The 17,126-nt window shown below is 50.3% G+C and overlaps 3 protein-coding genes across 3 annotated transcripts in view; all 3 read right to left on the bottom strand.

Moving 5' to 3' along the window:
• On the bottom strand, positions 1 to 1,512 carry LOC129356894 (microtubule-associated tumor suppressor 1 homolog A-like; the record flags this gene model as incomplete). Its single annotated transcript, XM_055026434.1, has 3 exons — positions 1 to 594; positions 1,090 to 1,187; positions 1,264 to 1,512. Coding segments are annotated over 3 exons (555 nt in total), but the record flags the coding sequence as incomplete, so codon positions are not given.
• Positions 1,513 to 3,533: 2,021 nt separating this feature from the next.
• On the bottom strand, positions 3,534 to 5,066 carry LOC129356893 (spidroin-2-like). The gene has a single exon (XM_055026433.1). The coding sequence runs from the start codon at positions 5,064 to 5,066 to the stop codon at positions 3,534 to 3,536; it is 1,533 nt and encodes a 510-aa protein (XP_054882408.1).
• Positions 5,067 to 5,468: 402 nt separating this feature from the next.
• Positions 5,469 to 17,126, bottom strand: part of LOC129356886 (nascent polypeptide-associated complex subunit alpha, muscle-specific form-like) — a 43,049-nt gene continuing 31,391 nt past the window's right edge. Inside the window, exon 8 of the mRNA XM_055026423.1 lies at positions 5,469 to 5,512. The gene's annotated coding sequence lies outside the window, so the exon portion shown is untranslated. The remainder of the gene's footprint in view (positions 5,513 to 17,126) is intronic.

Here is a 17,126-nt window from a genome sequence, read left to right as displayed (position 1 = left end):
TGATGTCATAGTGATTTTATTCTGAGGCAGAACAATGAGGCATTCTGGGTAAATCTGAGGTTCTTCAGGACAAACAACAACAGACTTCATGAGACATAAACGGATAAATTATTCTTCCAGTTCTGGTTCTGGAGGAAAACAAACATTTCCTGTTAAATAATCTGCATATTTTGCTCCGAGGCGTCGGAGCCTTTTACATTACAGTCTAAAGGTTTCCACGGAGGTCCACCGGGTCGGATCGGGTCGCGGTTCTGATTGAGCGTCGCTCTTTGGGAGAACAAGTCGAATCCTTAAAGGAGGAAAAATCCGGCCGGCGTTCCCGCTGCTCCTGAGCGGGGCCCGGCCGCCGCCCGGCCGCCGCACGTCCATCAGCGGCCGGCGCCGGGTTATCTGGGAGACACGGGCGCGGCTGGGGAAGTGGGCGGAGTCTCCGTTGCCGCAGGGCGAGGGGGCGACAGGCGGCGCGGGCTGCCCAGCAGGTCGCCGTTATGCAGCTTCCACAGCAGCTCCTCGTTCTCCATGGACAGACGCTTGTTGACCTTTGACTCCTTCTGCAGGGTCTGCTGCAGGATGGCCTGCTCTGTGGACAGCTGCCTGCAGGGGGCGACAGAGAGCAGAACCGGGTCAGAGAGCAGAACCGGGTCAGACTTTAGCTCTAAACTAAACGCTCACCAAGGAACTAAAGACCAATATGATGAATTACTAAACTACATATTATTTAACTGACTGAATATTTAGTTTGGAGTTAAACTAAATTATTACTGTTAAGTTTTTCCAGTCTCTTTACAAGCGGCGCGTTTCCTGCAGGAGCTTCGGTTCAGTTTTCATGTTCGCCTCAAGCTGGATGTTACTCTGGTTTCCAGCTTCTCCTGGAAGATACTGCCTGCTCTCAACTAACCCTGCTTCTCACGCTGCTTTTCTGGTTGTGCAACTTTTTCCTACCACTTTTTCTTTCCACCTAACTTTCCATAGATATCCTTGAACGGTCAGCGATGATCTCTTCGCCTAACGGCCTGAGACGAAAACAGAACCCTCCTCTTCCTCATAAACACAGCAATGATGATGATGACGTTCAGCTGAGGCTCTTACTTTGAAAGAGCCGCGTGTTTGTGCATCCTGGCCTTGTAGTCCTCGTTCTCCTGCTGCACCTTCGTCAGACACTCCTCCAGCCGGACGTTCGTCTCCCCCTGCAACACAATGACGATCACAGCTGGAGGTCAGAGTTAAAGGTCACAGCTGGAGGTCATAGGTCGTCCAGCTCACCAGCTTGTCCATCTCCATCAGCTTCTTCTCCTTCTGGTGCAGCTGCTGGTTCTTGATCTCCAGCACCACCTTGAGGCTGTCCAGCTCCTGCTCCAGGTACAGCGTGTGGGAATCCTTCTGGACACAGACCAGCAGGGGGCGCCAGAGTTCAGCAGTCAGACAACCTGGATGATCTTCTACAGTTTTACTGATTTTAAATGTTCTGGAAACAAAAACATGTCCAGAAAACTGGAACACTGAGCCCTTTATTGGTTTTTAACAACAACAAAAAAAAAAAAACAAAGTAATGAGAAAATTTGTGAAAATCTTTACAGTTTGATCATCAAAGGAATAAAAAGTTTTCAGGCTTTAAAGGTTGTGAAAATCATTTTAACATGTTTCACACTGACATAAATCAACTGAGTTTATTTGATTAAATAATATTGAAGACAACTTTTCTCATTAAGTTATAGAGTGGAGAGCAGGGTGTCCAACATGTGGTGCGGGGGCCATGTGTGGCCCTTGAACTGATTCTGTGTGGCCCCAACTGCATTTTATTCAAGAATACAAATTCATTGGTGATCACAGTCAAATTATTATATAAAGTAAAATGTTAATATGACAGAAAATATTAGTTACATACTCTGCTCTCCACGACCACAGAAACGGTTACGATGGGCCAGATTTGGCCCGCGGGCCTCGAGTTCGACTCGTCTTAAAGGATCAGATTCTGGTTCTGAAGCTTTCGGCTGATTTCATCTAGAAAAAGTTTGGATTTTTCATTCTGGTTTAATGTTGAAAGAAAAGTTCCTGCTGGAGAGAACCACTCAGTACCACCATAAACCTCCTTTAGATCAGCGGTTCTGACCCGGTTCCGGGTTCTGACCCGGTTCCGGGTTCTGACCCGGTTCCGGGTTCTGAGTGTTCGGTGCCGTTTACCAGACTTTTGTCGCTCAGGATTCGTTGCCGCCTCTCTCTTCTTCTGCTCTCAGTTTCTGGCTCAGATCGTCGTTTTCAGCCGACAGCAGCGAGATTTTCTCCTGCAGGAAAAACACAGACAGACTGGTTCTGATCCGCCTCCCTGACCCAAACGGTTCTGCCTTCAACACTCCACATTTTAGATTTCTGATATCTAGCCCAACAAATCTAGGTCTGATTTTCTCTGTCCCTGCTGAAAAGCTAGCCACACTAACCATGCCAATAACGCTAACTATGCTAATCTATGTTAGTCCACGCTAACGTTACTAATCATCACTAATCATGCTAATTCTCATTCATCCAAATCCATTCTAGCCATGCTAATACAAGATAACTATGATAATCCATGCTAATCTCGCACATAAACATGGATGGATGTGGAACTGGGGATTTGTTTTTTTATAGCCATCTGAATGTTGTCAATGCTCTTATTTTGGAGGAACAACACAGGAAACAGTGGGCGTGGCTCTTACAGTGAGCGACGTTTCGGTTTCCTTCAGCGTTTTCTGCAGATCCTCCAGTTCAGTCACCTGGACTCTCCTCAGCTCTGAAACAGGAAGTGAAAAAGGCTTTTAGCTTCTGGGACTAAAATTATTCATGATTTTAGTCCCAGAAGAGACACCTGACACACACACACACACACACACACACACACACACACACACACACACACACACACACCTTGTATGGAAGTGTCGTACTCCTGTTTCACCGCCTCCATCTTCTGGCTGTGACTCTCTTCCTGTTTCTTCTTCTCTACTTCCTGTCGGCTCCTCAGCTCCTCCACCTGAGCAACAGAATCAACATGGCGGCTTTAGCGTCCTGCCGCGGCGTTTGCGGTTAGCTGGTTGCGTTGCGTTCTCACCTGCTGCTCCATCAGCAGTCGGCATTTATCGGCCTCCTCCTGGTACAGCTGGTGGACTTTGTCCCACTCGGCCTGGTAGAAACTTTTCAACCTGCAACACAGAGAAACATGAAGGTTCTCCTCCCAGCCACCAGGGGGAGCAAAAGCTGCATGTGCTCCTCATTTCCAGAAAGTTCAAATATATTTATACGTCATTATATAAATAAGTTTTATAAAATAAACTAAAATACTAACTCTGCTCTCAAACTGGCTCAACACTCAACATCTGAATTTTATACACATTTTTTAATACAAAAATGCATTTTTGTATTTTATCCTTTAAAAAAAGAATTTCTGTTAAAAGATTAATTCTAGTCAAGTTGTGTAACTGTGGCCTGTTTTGCTTGTAAAATACCATTTGTTCTATTTTTGGAGCATCGAAACGGTTGCGAATCGGGTCACTGGAGATTCATAACATGGGCCCCAGACGCATAGGGCCCCAGACGCATAGGGCCCCAGACGCCCAGGGCCCCAGACGCATAGGGCCCCAGACGCATAGGGCCCCAGACGCCCAGGGCCCCAGACGCATAGGGCCCCAGACGCCCGGGGACCCAGACGCCCGGGGACCCAGACGCATAGGGCCCCAGACGCATAGGGCCCCAGACGCCTGGGGACCCAGACGCCCAGGGCCCCAGACGCCCAGGGCCCCAGACGCATAGGGCCCCAGACGCCTGGGGACCCAGACGCCCAGGGCCCCAGACGCCCAGGGCCCCAGACGCCCGGGGACCCAGACCGCATAGGGCCCCAGACGCATAGGGCCCCAGACGCATAGGGCCCCAGACGCCCAGGGCCCCAGACGCCCAGGGCCCCAGACGCATAGGGCCCCAGACGCCCAGGGCCCCAGACGCCCGGGACCCAGACGCATAGGGCCCCAGACGCATAGGGCCCCAGACGCATAGGGCCCCAGACGCCCAGGGCCCCAGACGCCCAGGGCCCCAGACGCATAGGGCCCCAGACGCATAGGGCCCCAGACGCCCAGGGCCCCAGACGCATAGGGCCCCAGACGCATAGGGCCCCAGACGCCCAGGGCCCCAGACGCCCAGGGCCCCAGACGCATAGGGCCCCAGACGCCCAGGGCCCCAGACGCATAGGGCCCCAGACGCCCAGGGCCCCAGACGCCCAGGGCCCCAGACGCCCAGGCCCCAGACGCATAGGGCCCCGAGGGCCCCAGACGCATAGGGCCCCAGACGCCCAGGGCCCCAGACCCCAGGGCCCCAGACGCATAGGGCCCCAGACGCCCAGGGCCCCAGACGCCCAGGGCCCCAGACGCATAGGGCCCCAGACGCCCAGGGCCCCAGACCCCAGGGCCCCAGACGCATAGGGCCCCAGACGCCCAGGGCCCCAGACGCCCAGGGCCCCAGACGCCCAGGGCCCCAGACGCATAGGGCCCCAGACGCATAGGGCCCCAGACGCCCAGGGCCCCAGACGCCCAGGGCCCCAGACGCATAGGGCCCCAGACGCCCAGGGCCCCAGACGCCCAGGGCCCCAGACGCATAGGGCCCCAGACGCCCAGGGCCCCAGACGCCCAGGGCCCCAGACGCATAGGGCCCCAGACGCCCAGGGCCCCAGACGCCCAGGGCCCCAGACGCATAGGGCCCCAGACGCATAGGGCCCCAGACGCCCGGGGACCCAGACGCCCGGGGACCCAGACGCACAGGGACCCAGACGCATAGGGCCCCAGACGCACAGGGCCCCAGACGCATAGGGCCCCAGACGCCCAGGGCCCCAGACGCATAGGGCCCCAGACGCATAGGGCCCCAGACGCCCAGGGCCCCAGACGCATAGGGCCCCAGACGCCCAGGGCCCCAGACGCATAGGGCCCCAGACGCCCAGGGCCCCAGACGCCCAGGGCCCCAGACGCCCAGGGCCCCAGACGCCAGGGCCCCAGACGCATAGGGCCCCAGACGCATAGGGCCCCAGACGCATAGGGCCCCAGACGCATAGGGCCCCAGACGGCCCCTGACGCTGCAGGTTCTCAGGTTCCTCCACATCAGGGGTGGAATCCTCTTGGACGTCTCTCCGGTCCGACACTCTTGACTCCAGCAGCTGAATCTCCGCCGAGTCCGGTCCGGTCCGGTTCTGCAGAGTTCTACTGATGAACTCGTCATTTAACTCGGGTGTGTTGAAGCAGAGATGCATCTAAAGTTGCGGGAGAGCGGCCCTCCACTTGCCCAGCCCTCTCCACGTCTTCAGACGTTCCCCTCATAAATCTGCAGGTTCAGTGGCTGAACTTTGACCCCGACGTTTCCAGGTGAGTCGATTCTTACCTGTTCTCCACTGAACCAGCTCCTCCTGGTGCTGCTCCTGCGCCTCCTCAGCGCCTCCTCCAGGGGGACCGCAGCTCCTCCCTCTGCGCCTGCAGGTTCTGGCAGCGCCGCGCCGCCGCCGCTGCACGGACAGGAACCGGGTTACCACGGCAACGGCGGGTTCAAAGGGCGGCGGCGGTTTTTGGAAACAACACGGAGATCCTGACGTTCCATCTGCAAGTTACGCTGAGGTATGCAGGCCCGCCGGTTCTGATGCGTCTGCAGCAACACGGCCAGAACCGCGACCCAGAGCCGTGTTGCCATGGCGACAGCCGGCTCTGAATGGAGCTCTGTCACCATGGCAACGGAGACACCGAGCAGCTGACCCGAACCCGGTTCTGATGGACGACCCGGTTCTGATGGACGACCCGGTTCTGATGGACGACCCGGTTCTGATGGAGCCAAATGTTCCTGAACTGAACCGGGTTTGGGTTCTGAGCAGCTGCAGGAATCTTCCTGTGGAATCAACTATAAAGTTGATTCTGCCTGTATCACAACGCGACTGTGTGTGTGTGTGTTGTAATGTGTGTGTGTTGTAATGTGTGTGTGTGTTGTAATGTGTGTGTGTTGTAATGTGTGTGTGTGTTGTAATGTGTGTGTGTGTTGTAATGTGTGTGTTGCAGTGTGTGTGTGTGTGTGTGTTGCAGTGTGTGTGTGTGTGTGTTGCAGTGTGTGTGTGTTGTAATGTGTGTGTGTTGCAGTGTGTGTGTGTGTAATGTGTGTGTGTTGCAGTGTGTGTGTGTGTAATGTGTGTGTGTTGCAGTGTGTGTGTGTTGTAATGTGTGTGTTGCAGTGTGTGTGTGTTGTAATGTGTGTGTGTGCAGTGTGTGTGTGTTGTAATGTGTGTGTGTTGCAGTGTGTGTGTGTTGTAATGTGTGTGTGTTGCAGTGTGTGTGTGTGTGTTGCAGTGTGTGTGTGTGTGTGTTGCAGTGTGTGTGTGTGTGTGTGTTGCAGTGTGTGTGTGTGTGTGTTGCAGTGTGTGTGTGTGTGTTGCAGTGTGTGTGTGTGTTGCAGTGTGTGTGTGTGTGTGTGTGTTGCAGTGTGTGTGTGTGTGTGTTGCAGTGTGTGTGTGTGTGTGTGTGTGTTGCAGTGTGTGTGTGTGTGTGTGTTGCAGTGTGTGTGTGTTGTAATGTGTGTGTGCAGTGTGTGTGTGTGTGTGTGTGTTGCAGTGTGTGTGTGTTGTAATGTGTGTGTTTGCAGTGTGTGTGTGTTGTAATGTGTGTGTGTTGCAGTGTGTGTGTGTGTGTGTGTTGCAGTGTGTGTGTGTGTGTGTGTTGCAGTGTGTGTGTGTGTGTGTGTTGCAGTGTGTGTGTGTGTGTGTTGCAGTGTGTGTGTGTGTGTGTTGCAGTGTGTGTGTGTGTGTGTGTGTTGCAGTGTGTGTGTGTTGTAATGTGTGTGTGTTGCAGTGTGTGTGTTGTAATGTGTGTGTGTTGCAGTGTGTGTGTGTGTGTGTGTGTTGCAGTGTGTGTGTGTGTGTGTGTTGCAGTGTGTGTGTGTGTGTGTGTGTGTGTTGCAGTGTGTGTGTGTGTGTGTTGCAGTGTGTGTGTGTGTGTGTGTGTGTGTTTGCAGTGTGTGTGTGTTGTAATGTGTGTGTGTTGTAGTGTGTGTGTGTTGTAATGTGTGTGTGTTGCAGTGTGTGTGTGTTGTAATGTGTGTGTTGCAGTGTGTGTGTGTGTGTGTTGCAGTGTGTGTGTGTGTGTGTGTTGCAGTGTGTGTGTGTTGTAATGTGTGTGTGTTGCAGTGTGTGTGTGTTGTAATGTGTGTGTGTTGCAGTGTGTGTGTGTTGTAATGTGTGTGTGTTGCAGTGTGTGTGTGTTGTAATGTGTGTGTGTTGCAGTGTGTGTGTGTTGTAATGTGTGTGTGTTGCAGTGTGTGTGTGTTGTAATGTGTGTGTGTTGCAGTGTGTGTGTGTTGTAATGTGTGTGTGTTGCAGTGTGTGTGTGTGTGTAATGTGTGTGTGTTGCAGTGTGTGGTGTGTGTTGCAGTGTGTGTGTGTGTGTGTGTTGCAGTGTGTGTGTGTGTTGCAGTGTGTGTGTGTGTGTGTGTGTGTTGCAGTGTGTGTGTGTGTGTGTGTTGCAGTGTGTGTGTGTGTGTGTGTGTTGCAGTGTGTGTGTGTGTGTGTGTTGCAGTGTGTGTGTGTGTGTGTTGCAGTGTGTGTGTGTGTGTTGCAGTGTGTGTGTGTTGTAATGTGTGTGTGTTGCAGTGTGTGTGTGGTGTGTGTGTGTTGCAGTGTGTGTGTGTTGTAATGTGTGTGTGTTGCAGTGTGTGTGTGTTGTAATGTGTGTGTGTTGCAGTGTGTGTGTGTGTGTGTGTGTTGCAGTGTGTGTGTGTGTGTGTGTTGCAGTGTGTGTGTGTGTGTGTGGTGTGTTGCAGTGTGTGTGTGTGTTGCAGTGTGTGTGTGTGTGTGTGTTGCAGTGTGTGTGTGTGTGTGTGTTGCAGTGTGTGTGTGTTGTAATGTGTGTGTGTTACAGTGTGTGTGTGTTGTAATGTGTGTGTGTTGCAGTGTGTGTGTGTGTGTGTGTGTGTTGCAGTGTGTGTGTGTGTGTGTGTTGCAGTGTGTGTGTGTGTGTGTGTGTTGCAGTGTGTGTGTGTGTGTGTGTTGCAGTGTGTGTGTGTGTGTGTGTGTGTGTGTTTGCAGTGTGTGTGTGTTGTAATGTGTGTGTGTTGCAGTGTGTGTGTGTTGTAATGTGTGTGTGTTGCAGTGTGTGTGTGTTGTAATGTGTGTGTGTGTTGCAGTGTGTGTGTGTTGTAATGTGTGTGTGTTGCAGTGTGTGTGTGTTGTAATGTGTGTGTGTTGCAGTGTGTGTGTGTTGTAATGTGTGTGTGTTGCAGTGTGTGTGTGTATGTGTGTGTTGCAGTGTGTGTGTGTGTGTTGCAGTGTGTGTGTGTGTGTGTGTTGCAGTGTGTGTGTGTGTGTGTGTGTGTGTTGCAGTGTGTGTGTGTGTGTTGCAGTGTGTGTGTGTGTGTTGCAGTGTGTGTGTGTGTGTGTGTTGCAGTGTGTGTGTGTGTGTGTTGCAGTGTGTGTGTGTGTGTGTTGCAGTGTGTGTGTGTGTGTGTTGCAGTGTGTGTGTGTTGTAATGTGTGTGTGTTGCAGTGTGTGTGTGTGTGTGTGTGTTGCAGTGTGTGTGTTGTAATGTGTGTGTGTTGCAGTGTGTGTGTGTTGTAATGTGTGTGTGTTGCAGTGTGTGTGTGTGTGTGTGCAGTGTGTGTGTGTGTGTGTGTTGCAGTGTGTGTGTGTGTGTGTGTTGCAGTGTGTGTGTGTGTGTGTTGCAGTGTGTGTGTGTGTGTGTGTTGCAGTGTGTGTGTGTGTGTGTGTTGCAGTGTGTGTGTGTTGTAATGTGTGTGTGTTGCAGTGTGTGTGTGTTGTAATGTGTGTGTGTTGCAGTGTGTGTGTGTGTGTGTGTGTGTTGCAGTGTGTGTGTGTGTGTGTTGCAGTGTGTGTGTGTGTGTGTGTTGCAGTGTGTGTGTGTGTGTGTTGCAGTGTGTGTGTGTGTGTGTGTGTGTTGCAGTGTGTGTGTGTTGTAATGTGTGTGTGTTGCAGTGTGTGTGTGTTGTAATGTGTGTGTGTTGCAGTGTGTGTGTGTTGTAATGTGTGTGTGTTGCAGTGTGTGTGTGTTGTAATGTGTGTGTTGCAGTGTGTGTGTGTGTGTGTGTGTGTTGCAGTGTGTGTGTGTGTGTGTGTTGCAGTGTGTGTGTGTGTGTTGCAGTGTGTGTGTGTGTGTGTGTTGCAGTGTGTGTGTGTGTGTGTTGCAGTGTGTGTGTGTTTGCAGTGTGTGTGTGTGTGTGTGTTGCAGTGTGTGTGTGTGTGTGTGTGTTGCAGTGTGTGTGTGTGTGTGTTGCAGTGTGTGTGTGTGTGTGTTTGCAGTGTGTGTGTGTTGTAATGTGTGTGTTGCAGTGTGTGTGTGTGTGTGTGTTGCAGTGTGTGTGTGTTGTAATGTGTGTGTGTTGCAGTGTGTGTGTGTTGTAATGTGTGGTTGCAGTGTGTGTGTGTGTGTGTGTTGCAGTGTGTGTGTGTGTGTGTGTTGCAGTGTGTGTGTGTGTGTGTGTTGCAGTGTGTGTGTGTGTGTTGCAGTGTGTGTGTGTGTGTGTGTTGCAGTGTGTGTGTGTGTGTGTGTTGCAGTGTGTGTGTGTGTGTGTGTTGCAGTGTGTGTGTGTGTTGTAATGTGTGTGTTGCGTGTGTGTGTGTTGTAATGTGTGTGTGTTGCAGTGTGTGTGTGTGTGTGTGTTGCAGTGTGTGTGTGTGTGTGTGTTGCAGTGTGTGTGTGTGTGTGTGTGTTGCAGTGTGTGTGTGTGTGTGTTGCAGTGTGTGTGTGTGTGTGTGTGTGTTGCAGTGTGTGTGTGTTGCAGTGTGTGTGTGTGTGTGTTGCAGTGTGTGTGTGTTGTAATGTGTGTGTGTTGCAGTGTGTGTGTGTTGTAATGTGTGTGTGTTGCAGTGTGTGTGTTGTAATGTGTGTGTGTTGCAGTGTGTGTGTGTGTGTGTGTGTTGCAGTGTGTGTGTGTGTGTGTGTTGCAGTGTGTGTGTGTGTGTTGCAGTGTGTGTGTGTGTGTGTGTTGCAGTGTGTGTGTGTGTGTGTTGCAGTGTGTGTGTGTTGCAGTGTGTGTGTGTGTGTGTGTTGCAGTGTGTGTGTGTGTGTGTGTTGCAGTGTGTGTGTGTGTGTGTGTTGCAGTGTGTGTGTGTGTGTGTGTGTTGTAATGTGTGTGTGTTGCAGTGTGTGTGTGTGTGTGTGTGTTGCAGTGTGTGTGTGTTGTAATGTGTGTGTTGCAGTGTGTGTGTTGCAGTGTGTGTTGCAGTGTGTGTGTGTGTGTGTGTGTTGCAGTGTGTGTGTGTGTGTGTGTGTTGCAGTGTGTGTGTGTGTGTGTGTTGCAGTGTGTGTGTGTGTGTGTTGCAGTGTGTGTGTGTGTGTGTTGCAGTGTGTGTGTGTGTGTGTTGCAGTGTGTGTGTGTGTGTGTTGCAGTGTGTGTGTGTTGTAATGTGTGTGTGTTGCAGTGTGTGTGTGTTGTAATGTGTGTGTGTTGCAGTGTGTGTGTGTGTGTGTGTTGCAGTGTGTGTGTGTGTGTTGCAGTGTGTGTGTGTGTGTGTGTTGCAGTGTGTGTGTGTGTGTGTTTGCAGTGTGTGTGTGTGTGTGTGTGTTGCAGTGTGTGTGTGTGTTGCAGTGTGTGTGTGTGTGTTGCAGTGTGTGTGTGTTGTAATGTGTGTGTTTGCAGTGTGTGTGTGTTGTAATGTGTGTGTGTGTTGCAGTGTGTGTGTGTGTGTGTGTGTTGCAGTGTGTGTGTGTGTGTGTGTGTTGCAGTGTGTGTGTGTGTGTGTGTTGCAGTGTGTGTGTGTGTGTGTGTGTGTTGCAGTGTGTGTGTGTGTGTGTGTTGCAGTGTGTGTGTGTGTGTTGCAGTGTGTGTGTGTTGTAATGTGTGTGTTGCAGTGTGTGTGTGTTGTAATGTGTGTGTTGCAGTGTGTGTGTGTGTGTGTGTTGCAGTGTGTGTGTGTGTGTGTGTTGCAGTGTGTGTGTGTGTGTGTTGCAGTGTGTGTGTGTTGTAATGTGTGTGTTGCAGTGTGTGTGTGTGTGTGTGTTGCAGTGTGTGTGTGTGTGTGTTGCAGTGTGTGTGTGTGTGTGTTGCAGTGTGTGTGTGTGTGTGTGTTGCAGTGTGTGTGTGTTGCAGTGTGTGTGTGTGTGTGTGTTGCAGTGTGTGTGTGTTGTAATGTGTGTGTGTTGCAGTGTGTGTGTGTGTGTGTGTTGCAGTGTGTGTGTGTGTGTGTGTGTGTTGTAATGTGTGTGTGTTGCAGTGTGTGTGTGTTGTAATGTGTGTGTGTTGCAGTGTGTGTGTGTTGTAATGTGTGTGTGTTGCAGTGTGTGTGTGTGTGTGTGTGTTGCAGTGTGTGTGTGTTGTAATGTGTGTGTGTTGCAGTGTGTGTGTGTTGTAATGTGTGTTGCAGTGTGTGTGTTGTAATGTGTGTGTGTTGCAGTGTGTGTGTGTGTGTGTGTTGCAGTGTGTGTGTGTGTGTGTGTTGCAGTGTGTGTGTGTGTGTGTTGCAGTGTGTGTGTGTGTGTGTTGCAGTGTGTGTGTGTGTGTTGCAGTGTGTGTGTGTTGCAGTGTGTGTGTGTGTGTGTGTGTGTGTTGCAGTGTGTGTGTGTGTGTTGCAGTGTGTGTGTGTGTTTTGCAGTGTGTGTGTGTGTGTGTGTTGCAGTGTGTGTGTGTTGTAATGTGTGTGTGTTGCAGTGTGTGTGTGTGTGTGTGTGTTGCAGTGTGTGTGTGTTGTAATGTGTGTGTGTTGCAGTGTGTGTGTGTTGTAATGTGTGTGTGTTGCAGTGTGTGTGTGTGTGTGTGTGTTGCAGTGTGTGTGTGTGTGTGTGTGTGTTGCAGTGTGTGTGTGTGTGTGTGTGTTGCAGTGTGTGTGTGTGTGTGTTGCAGTGTGTGTGTGTGTGTGTGTGTGTTGCAGTGTGTGTGTGTGTGTGTTGCAGTGTGTGTGTGTTGTAATGTGTGTGTGTTGCAGTGTGTGTGTGTTGTAATGTGTGTGTGTTGCAGTGTGTGTGTGTGTGTGTTTGCAGTGTGTGTGTGTGTGTGTGTTGCAGTGTGTGTGTGTGTGTGTGTGTTGCAGTGTGTGTGTGTGTGTGTTGCAGTGTGTGTGTGTGTGTGTGTTGCAGTGTGTGTGTGTTGTAATGTGTGTGTGTTGCAGTGTGTGTGTGTTGTAATGTGTGTGTGTTGCAGTGTGTGTGTGTTGTAATGTGTGTGTGTTGCAGTGTGTGTGTGTTGTAATGTGTGTGTGTTGCAGTGTGTGTGTGTGTGTGTGTGTTGCAGTGTGTGTGTGTTGTAATGTGTGTGTGTTGCAGTGTGTGTGTTTGTAATGTGTGTGTGTTGCAGTGTGTGTGTGTTGTAATGTGTGTGTGTTGCAGTGTGTGTGTGTTGTAATGTGTGTGTGTGTTGCAGTGTGTGTGTGTTGTAATGTGTGTGTGTTGCAGTGTGTGTGTGTTGTAATGTGTGTGTGTTGCAGTGTGTGTGTGTTGCAGTGTGTGTGTGTTGTAATGTGTGTGTGTTGCAGTGTGTGTGTTGTAATGTGTGTGTGTTGCAGTGTGTGTGTGTGTGTGTTGCAGTGTGTGTGTGTGTGTGTGTTGCAGTGTGTGTGTGTGTGTGTTGCAGTGTGTGTGTGTGTGTGTTGCAGTGTGTGTGTGTGTGTGTTGCAGTGTGTGTGTGTGTTGCAGTGTGTGTGTGTGTGTGTTGCAGTGTGTGTGTGTGTGTTGCAGTGTGTGTGTGTGTGTTGCAGTGTGTGTGTGTGTGTTGCAGTGTGTGTGTGTGTGTTGCAGTGTGTGTGTGTTGTAATGTGTGTGTGTTGCAGTGTGTGTGTGTGTGTGTGTGTGTTGCAGTGTGTGTGTGTTGTAATGTGTGTGTGTTGCAGTGTGTGTGTGTTGTAATGTGTGTGTGTTGCAGTGTGTGTGTGTGTGTGTGTGTTGCAGTGTGTGTGTGTGTGTGTGTGTTGCAGTGTGTGTGTGTGTGTGTTGCAGTGTGTGTGTGTGTGTGTTGCAGTGTGTGTGTGTGTGTTGTAATGTGTGTGTGTTGCAGTGTGTGTGTGTTGTAATGTGTGTGTGTTGCAGTGTGTGTGTGTTGTAATGTGTGTGTGTTGCAGTGTGTGTGTTGTAATGTGTGTGTGTTGCAGTGTGTGTGTGTGTGTGTGTGTGTGTTGCAGTGTGTGTGTGTGTGTGTGTTGCAGTGTGTGTGTGTGTGTGTGTGTTGCAGTGTGTGTGTGTGTGTGTTGCAGTGTGTGTGTGTGTGTGTGTTGCAGTGTGTGTGTGTTGTAATGTGTGTGTTTGCAGTGTGTGTGTGTTGTAATGTGTGTGTGTTGCAGTGTGTGTGTGTGTGTGTGTGTTGCAGTGTGTGTGTGTGTGTGTGTTGCAGTGTGTGTGTGTGTGTGTGTTGCAGTGTGTGTGTGTGTGTGTGTTGCAGTGTGTGTGTGTGTGTGTTGCAGTGTGTGTGTGTGTTGCAGTGTGTGTGTGTGTGTGTGTGTTGCAGTGTGTGTGTGTGTGTGTGTTGCAGTGTGTGTGTGTGTGTGTTGCAGTGTGTGTGTGTGTGTGTGTGTTGCAGTGTGTGTGTGTGTGGTTGCAGTGTGTGTGTGTTGTAATGTGTGTGTGTTGCAGTGTGTGTGTGTGTGTGTGTTGCAGTGTGTGTGTGTTGTAATGTGTGTGTGTTGCAGTGTGTGTGTGTTGTAATGTGTGTGTTTGCAGTGTGTGTGTTGTAATGTGTGTGTGTTGCAGTGTGTGTGTGTGTGTGTGTGTTGCAGTGTGTGTGTGTGTGTGTGTGTTGCAGTGTGTGTGTGTGTGTGTGTTGCAGTGTGTGTGTGTGTGTGTTGCAGTGTGTGTGTGTGTGTTGCAGTGTGTGTGTGTGTGTGTGTTGCAGTGTGTGTGTGTGTGTGTGTTGCAGTGTGTGTGTTGTAATGTGTGTGTGTTGCAGTGTGTGTGTGTTGTAATGTGTGTGTGTTGCAGTGTGTGTGTGTGTGTGTGTGTTGCAGTGTGTGTGTGTGTGTGTGTTGCAGTGTGTGTGTGTGTGTGTGTGTTGCAGTGTGTGTGTGTGTGTGTGTTGCAGTGTGTGTGTGTGTGTGTGTGTGTTGCAGTGTGTGTGTGTTGCAGTGTGTGTGTGTGTGTTGCAGTGTGTGTGTGTGTGTGTTGCAGTGTGTGTGTGTGTGTTGCAGTGTGTGTGTGTGTGTGTGTTGCAGTGTGTGTGTGTGTGTGTTGCAGTGTGTGTGTGTTGTAATGTGTGTGTGTTGCAGTGTGTGTGTGTGTGTGTGTGTTGCAGTGTGTGTGTGTTGTAATGTGTGTGTTGCAGTGTGTGTGTGTGTAATGTGTGTGTGTTGCAGTGTGTGTGTGTGTGTGTGTTGCAGTGTGTGTGTGTGTGTGTGTGTTGCAGTGTGTGTGTGTGTGTGTGTTGCAGTGTGTGTGTGTGTGTTGCAGTGTGTGTGTGTGTGTGTGTTGTAATGTGTGTGTGTTGCAGTGTGTGTGTGTTGTAATGTGTGTGTGTTGCAGTGTGTGTGTTGTAATGTGTGTGTGTTGCAGTGTGTGTGTTGTAATGTGTGTGTGTTGCAGTGTGTGTGTGTGTGTGTGTGTGTGTTGCAGTGTGTGTGTGTGTGTGTGTTGCAGTGTGTGTGTGTGTGTGTGTGTTGCAGTGTGTGTGTGTGTGTGTGTGTTGCAGTGTGTGTGTGTGTGTGTGTTGCAGTGTGTGTTGTAATGTGTGTGTGTTGCAGTGTGTGTGTGTTGTAATGTGTGTGTGTTGCAGTGTGTGTGTGTGTGTGTGTTGCAGTGTGTGTGTGTGTGTGTGTTGCAGTGTGTGTGTGTGTGTGTGTTGCAGTGTGTGTGTGTGTGTGTTGCAGTGTGTGTGTGTGTGTTGCAGTGTGTGTGTGTGTTGCAGTGTGTGTGTGTGTGTGTGTGTTGCAGTGTGTGTGTGTGTGTGTGTTGCAGTGTGTGTGTGTGTGTGTGTGTTGCAGTGTGTGTGTGTGTGTGTGTTGCAGTGTGTGTGTGTTGTAATGTGTGTGTTGCAGTGTGTGTGTGTGTGTGTGTTGCAGTGTGTGTGTGTTGTAATGTGTGTGTGTTGCAGTGTGTGTGTGTTGTAATGTGTGTGTTGCAGTGTGTGTGTGTTGTAATGTGTGTGTGTTGCAGTGTGTGTGTGTGTGTGTGTGTTGCAGTGTGTGTGTGTGTGTGTGTTGCAGTGTGTGTGTGTGTGTGTGTTGCAGTGTGTGTGTGTGTGTTGCAGTGTGTGTGTGTGTGTGTTGCAGTGTGTGTGTGTGTGTGTTGTTGCAGTGTGTGTGTGTGTGTGTGTTGCAGTGTGTGTGTGTTGTAATGTGTGTGTGTTGCAGTGTGTGTGTGTTGTAATGTGTGTGTGTTGCAGTGTGTGTGTGTGTGTGTGTGTGTTGCAGTGTGTGTGTGTGTGTGTTGCAGTGTGTGTGTGTGTGTGTGTTGCAGTGTGTGTGTGTGTGTGTGTTGCAGTGTGTGTGTGTGTGTGTGTGTTGCAGTGTGTGTGTGTTGCAGTGTGTGTGTGTGTGTTGCAGTGTGTGTGTGTTGTAATGTGTGTGTGTTGCAGTGTGTGTGTGTTGTAATGTGTGTGTGTTGCAGTGTGTGTGTGTTGTAATGTGTGTGTGTTGCAGTGTGTGTGTGTGTGTTGCAGTGTGTGTGTGTGTGTGTGTTGCAGTGTGTGTGTGTGTGTGTTGCAGTGTGTGTGTGTGTGTGTTGCAGTGTGTGTGTGTGTGTGTTGCAGTGTGTGTGTGTGTTGCAGTGTGTGTGTGTGTGTGTTGCAGTGTGTGTGTGTGTGTGTGTGTTGCAGTGTGTGTGTGTGTTGCAGTGTGTGTGTGTGTGTGTGTGTTGTAATGTGTGTGTGTTGCAGTGTGTGTGTGTGTGTGTGTGTTGCAGTGTGTGTGTGTTGTAATGTGTGTGTTGCAGTGTGTGTGTGTTGTAATGTGTGTGTTGCAGTGTGTGTGTGTGTGTGTGTGTTGCAGTGTGTGTGTGTGTGTGTGTTGCAGTGTGTGTGTGTGTGTGTGTTGCAGTGTGTGTGTGTGTGTTGCAGTGTGTGTGTGTGTTGCAGTGTGTGTGTGTGTGTGTGTTGCAGTGTGTGTGTGTGTGTGTGTTGCAGTGTGTGTGTGTTGTAATGTGTGTGTTGCAGTGTGTGTGTGTTGTAATGTGTGTGTGTTGCAGTGTGTGTGTGTGTGTTGCAGTGTGTGTGTGTGTGTGTGTGTGTGTGTGTGTGTGTGTTGCAGTGTGTGTGTGTGTGTGTTGCAGTGTGTGTGTGTGTGTGTGTGTGTTGCAGTGTGTGTGTGTGTTGCAGTGTGTGTGTGTGTGTTGCAGTGTGTGTGTGTTGTAATGTGTGTGTGTTGCAGTGTGTGTGTGTTGTAATGTGTGTGTGTTGCAGTGTGTGTGTGTGTGTGTGTGTTGCAGTGTGTGTGTGTGTGTGTGTTGCAGTGTGTGTGTGTGTGTGTGTTGCAGTGTGTGTGTGTGTGTGTGTGTGTGTTGCAGTGTGTGTGTGTGTGTGTGTTGCAGTGTGTGTGTTGCAGTGTGTGTGTGTTGTAATGTGTGTGTGTTGCAGTGTGTGTGTGTGTGTGTGTTGCAGTGTGTGTGTGTGTGTGTGTTGCAGTGTGTGTGTGTGTGTGTGTTGCAGTGTGTGTGTGTGTGTGTGTTGCAGTGTGTGTGTGTTGTAATGTGTGTGTGTTGCAGTGTGTGTGTGTGTGTGTGTGTTGCAGTGTGTGTGTGTGTGTGTGTTGCAGTGTGTGTGTGTGTGTGTGTGTGTTGCAGTGTGTGTGTGTGTGTTGCAGTGTGTGTGTTTGCAGTGTGTGTGTGTGTGTGTTGCAGTGTGTGTGTGTTGTAATGTGTGTGTGTTGCAGTGTGTGTGTGTGTGTGTGTTGCAGTGTGTGTGTGTGTGTGTGTGTGTTGTAATGTGTGTGTGTTGCAGTGTGTGTGTGTAATGTGTGTGTGTTGCAGTGTGTGTGTTGTAATGTGTGTGTTGCAGTGTGTGTGTGTTGTAATGTGTGTGTGTTGCAGTGTGTGTGTTGTAATGTGTGTGTGTTGCAGTGTGTGTGTTTGTAATGTGTGTGTTGCAGTGTGTGTGTTGTAATGTGTGTGTTGCAGTGTGTGTGTGTGTGTGTGTTGCAGTGTGTGTGTGTGTGTGTGTTGCAGTGTGTGTGTGTGTGTGTGTTGCAGTGTGTGTGTGTTGCAGTGTGTGTGTGTGTGTTG

The sequence above is a fragment of the Poeciliopsis prolifica genome, unplaced genomic scaffold (assembly GCF_027474105.1).
Source record: "Poeciliopsis prolifica strain line A6 unplaced genomic scaffold, Auburn_PproV2 SCAFFOLD206, whole genome shotgun sequence".
NCBI lineage: Eukaryota > Metazoa > Chordata > Actinopteri > Cyprinodontiformes > Poeciliidae > Poeciliopsis > Poeciliopsis prolifica.
Note: the sequence above shows the minus strand (reverse complement) of the source record. Positions and strands in the feature narration are given on the sequence as shown.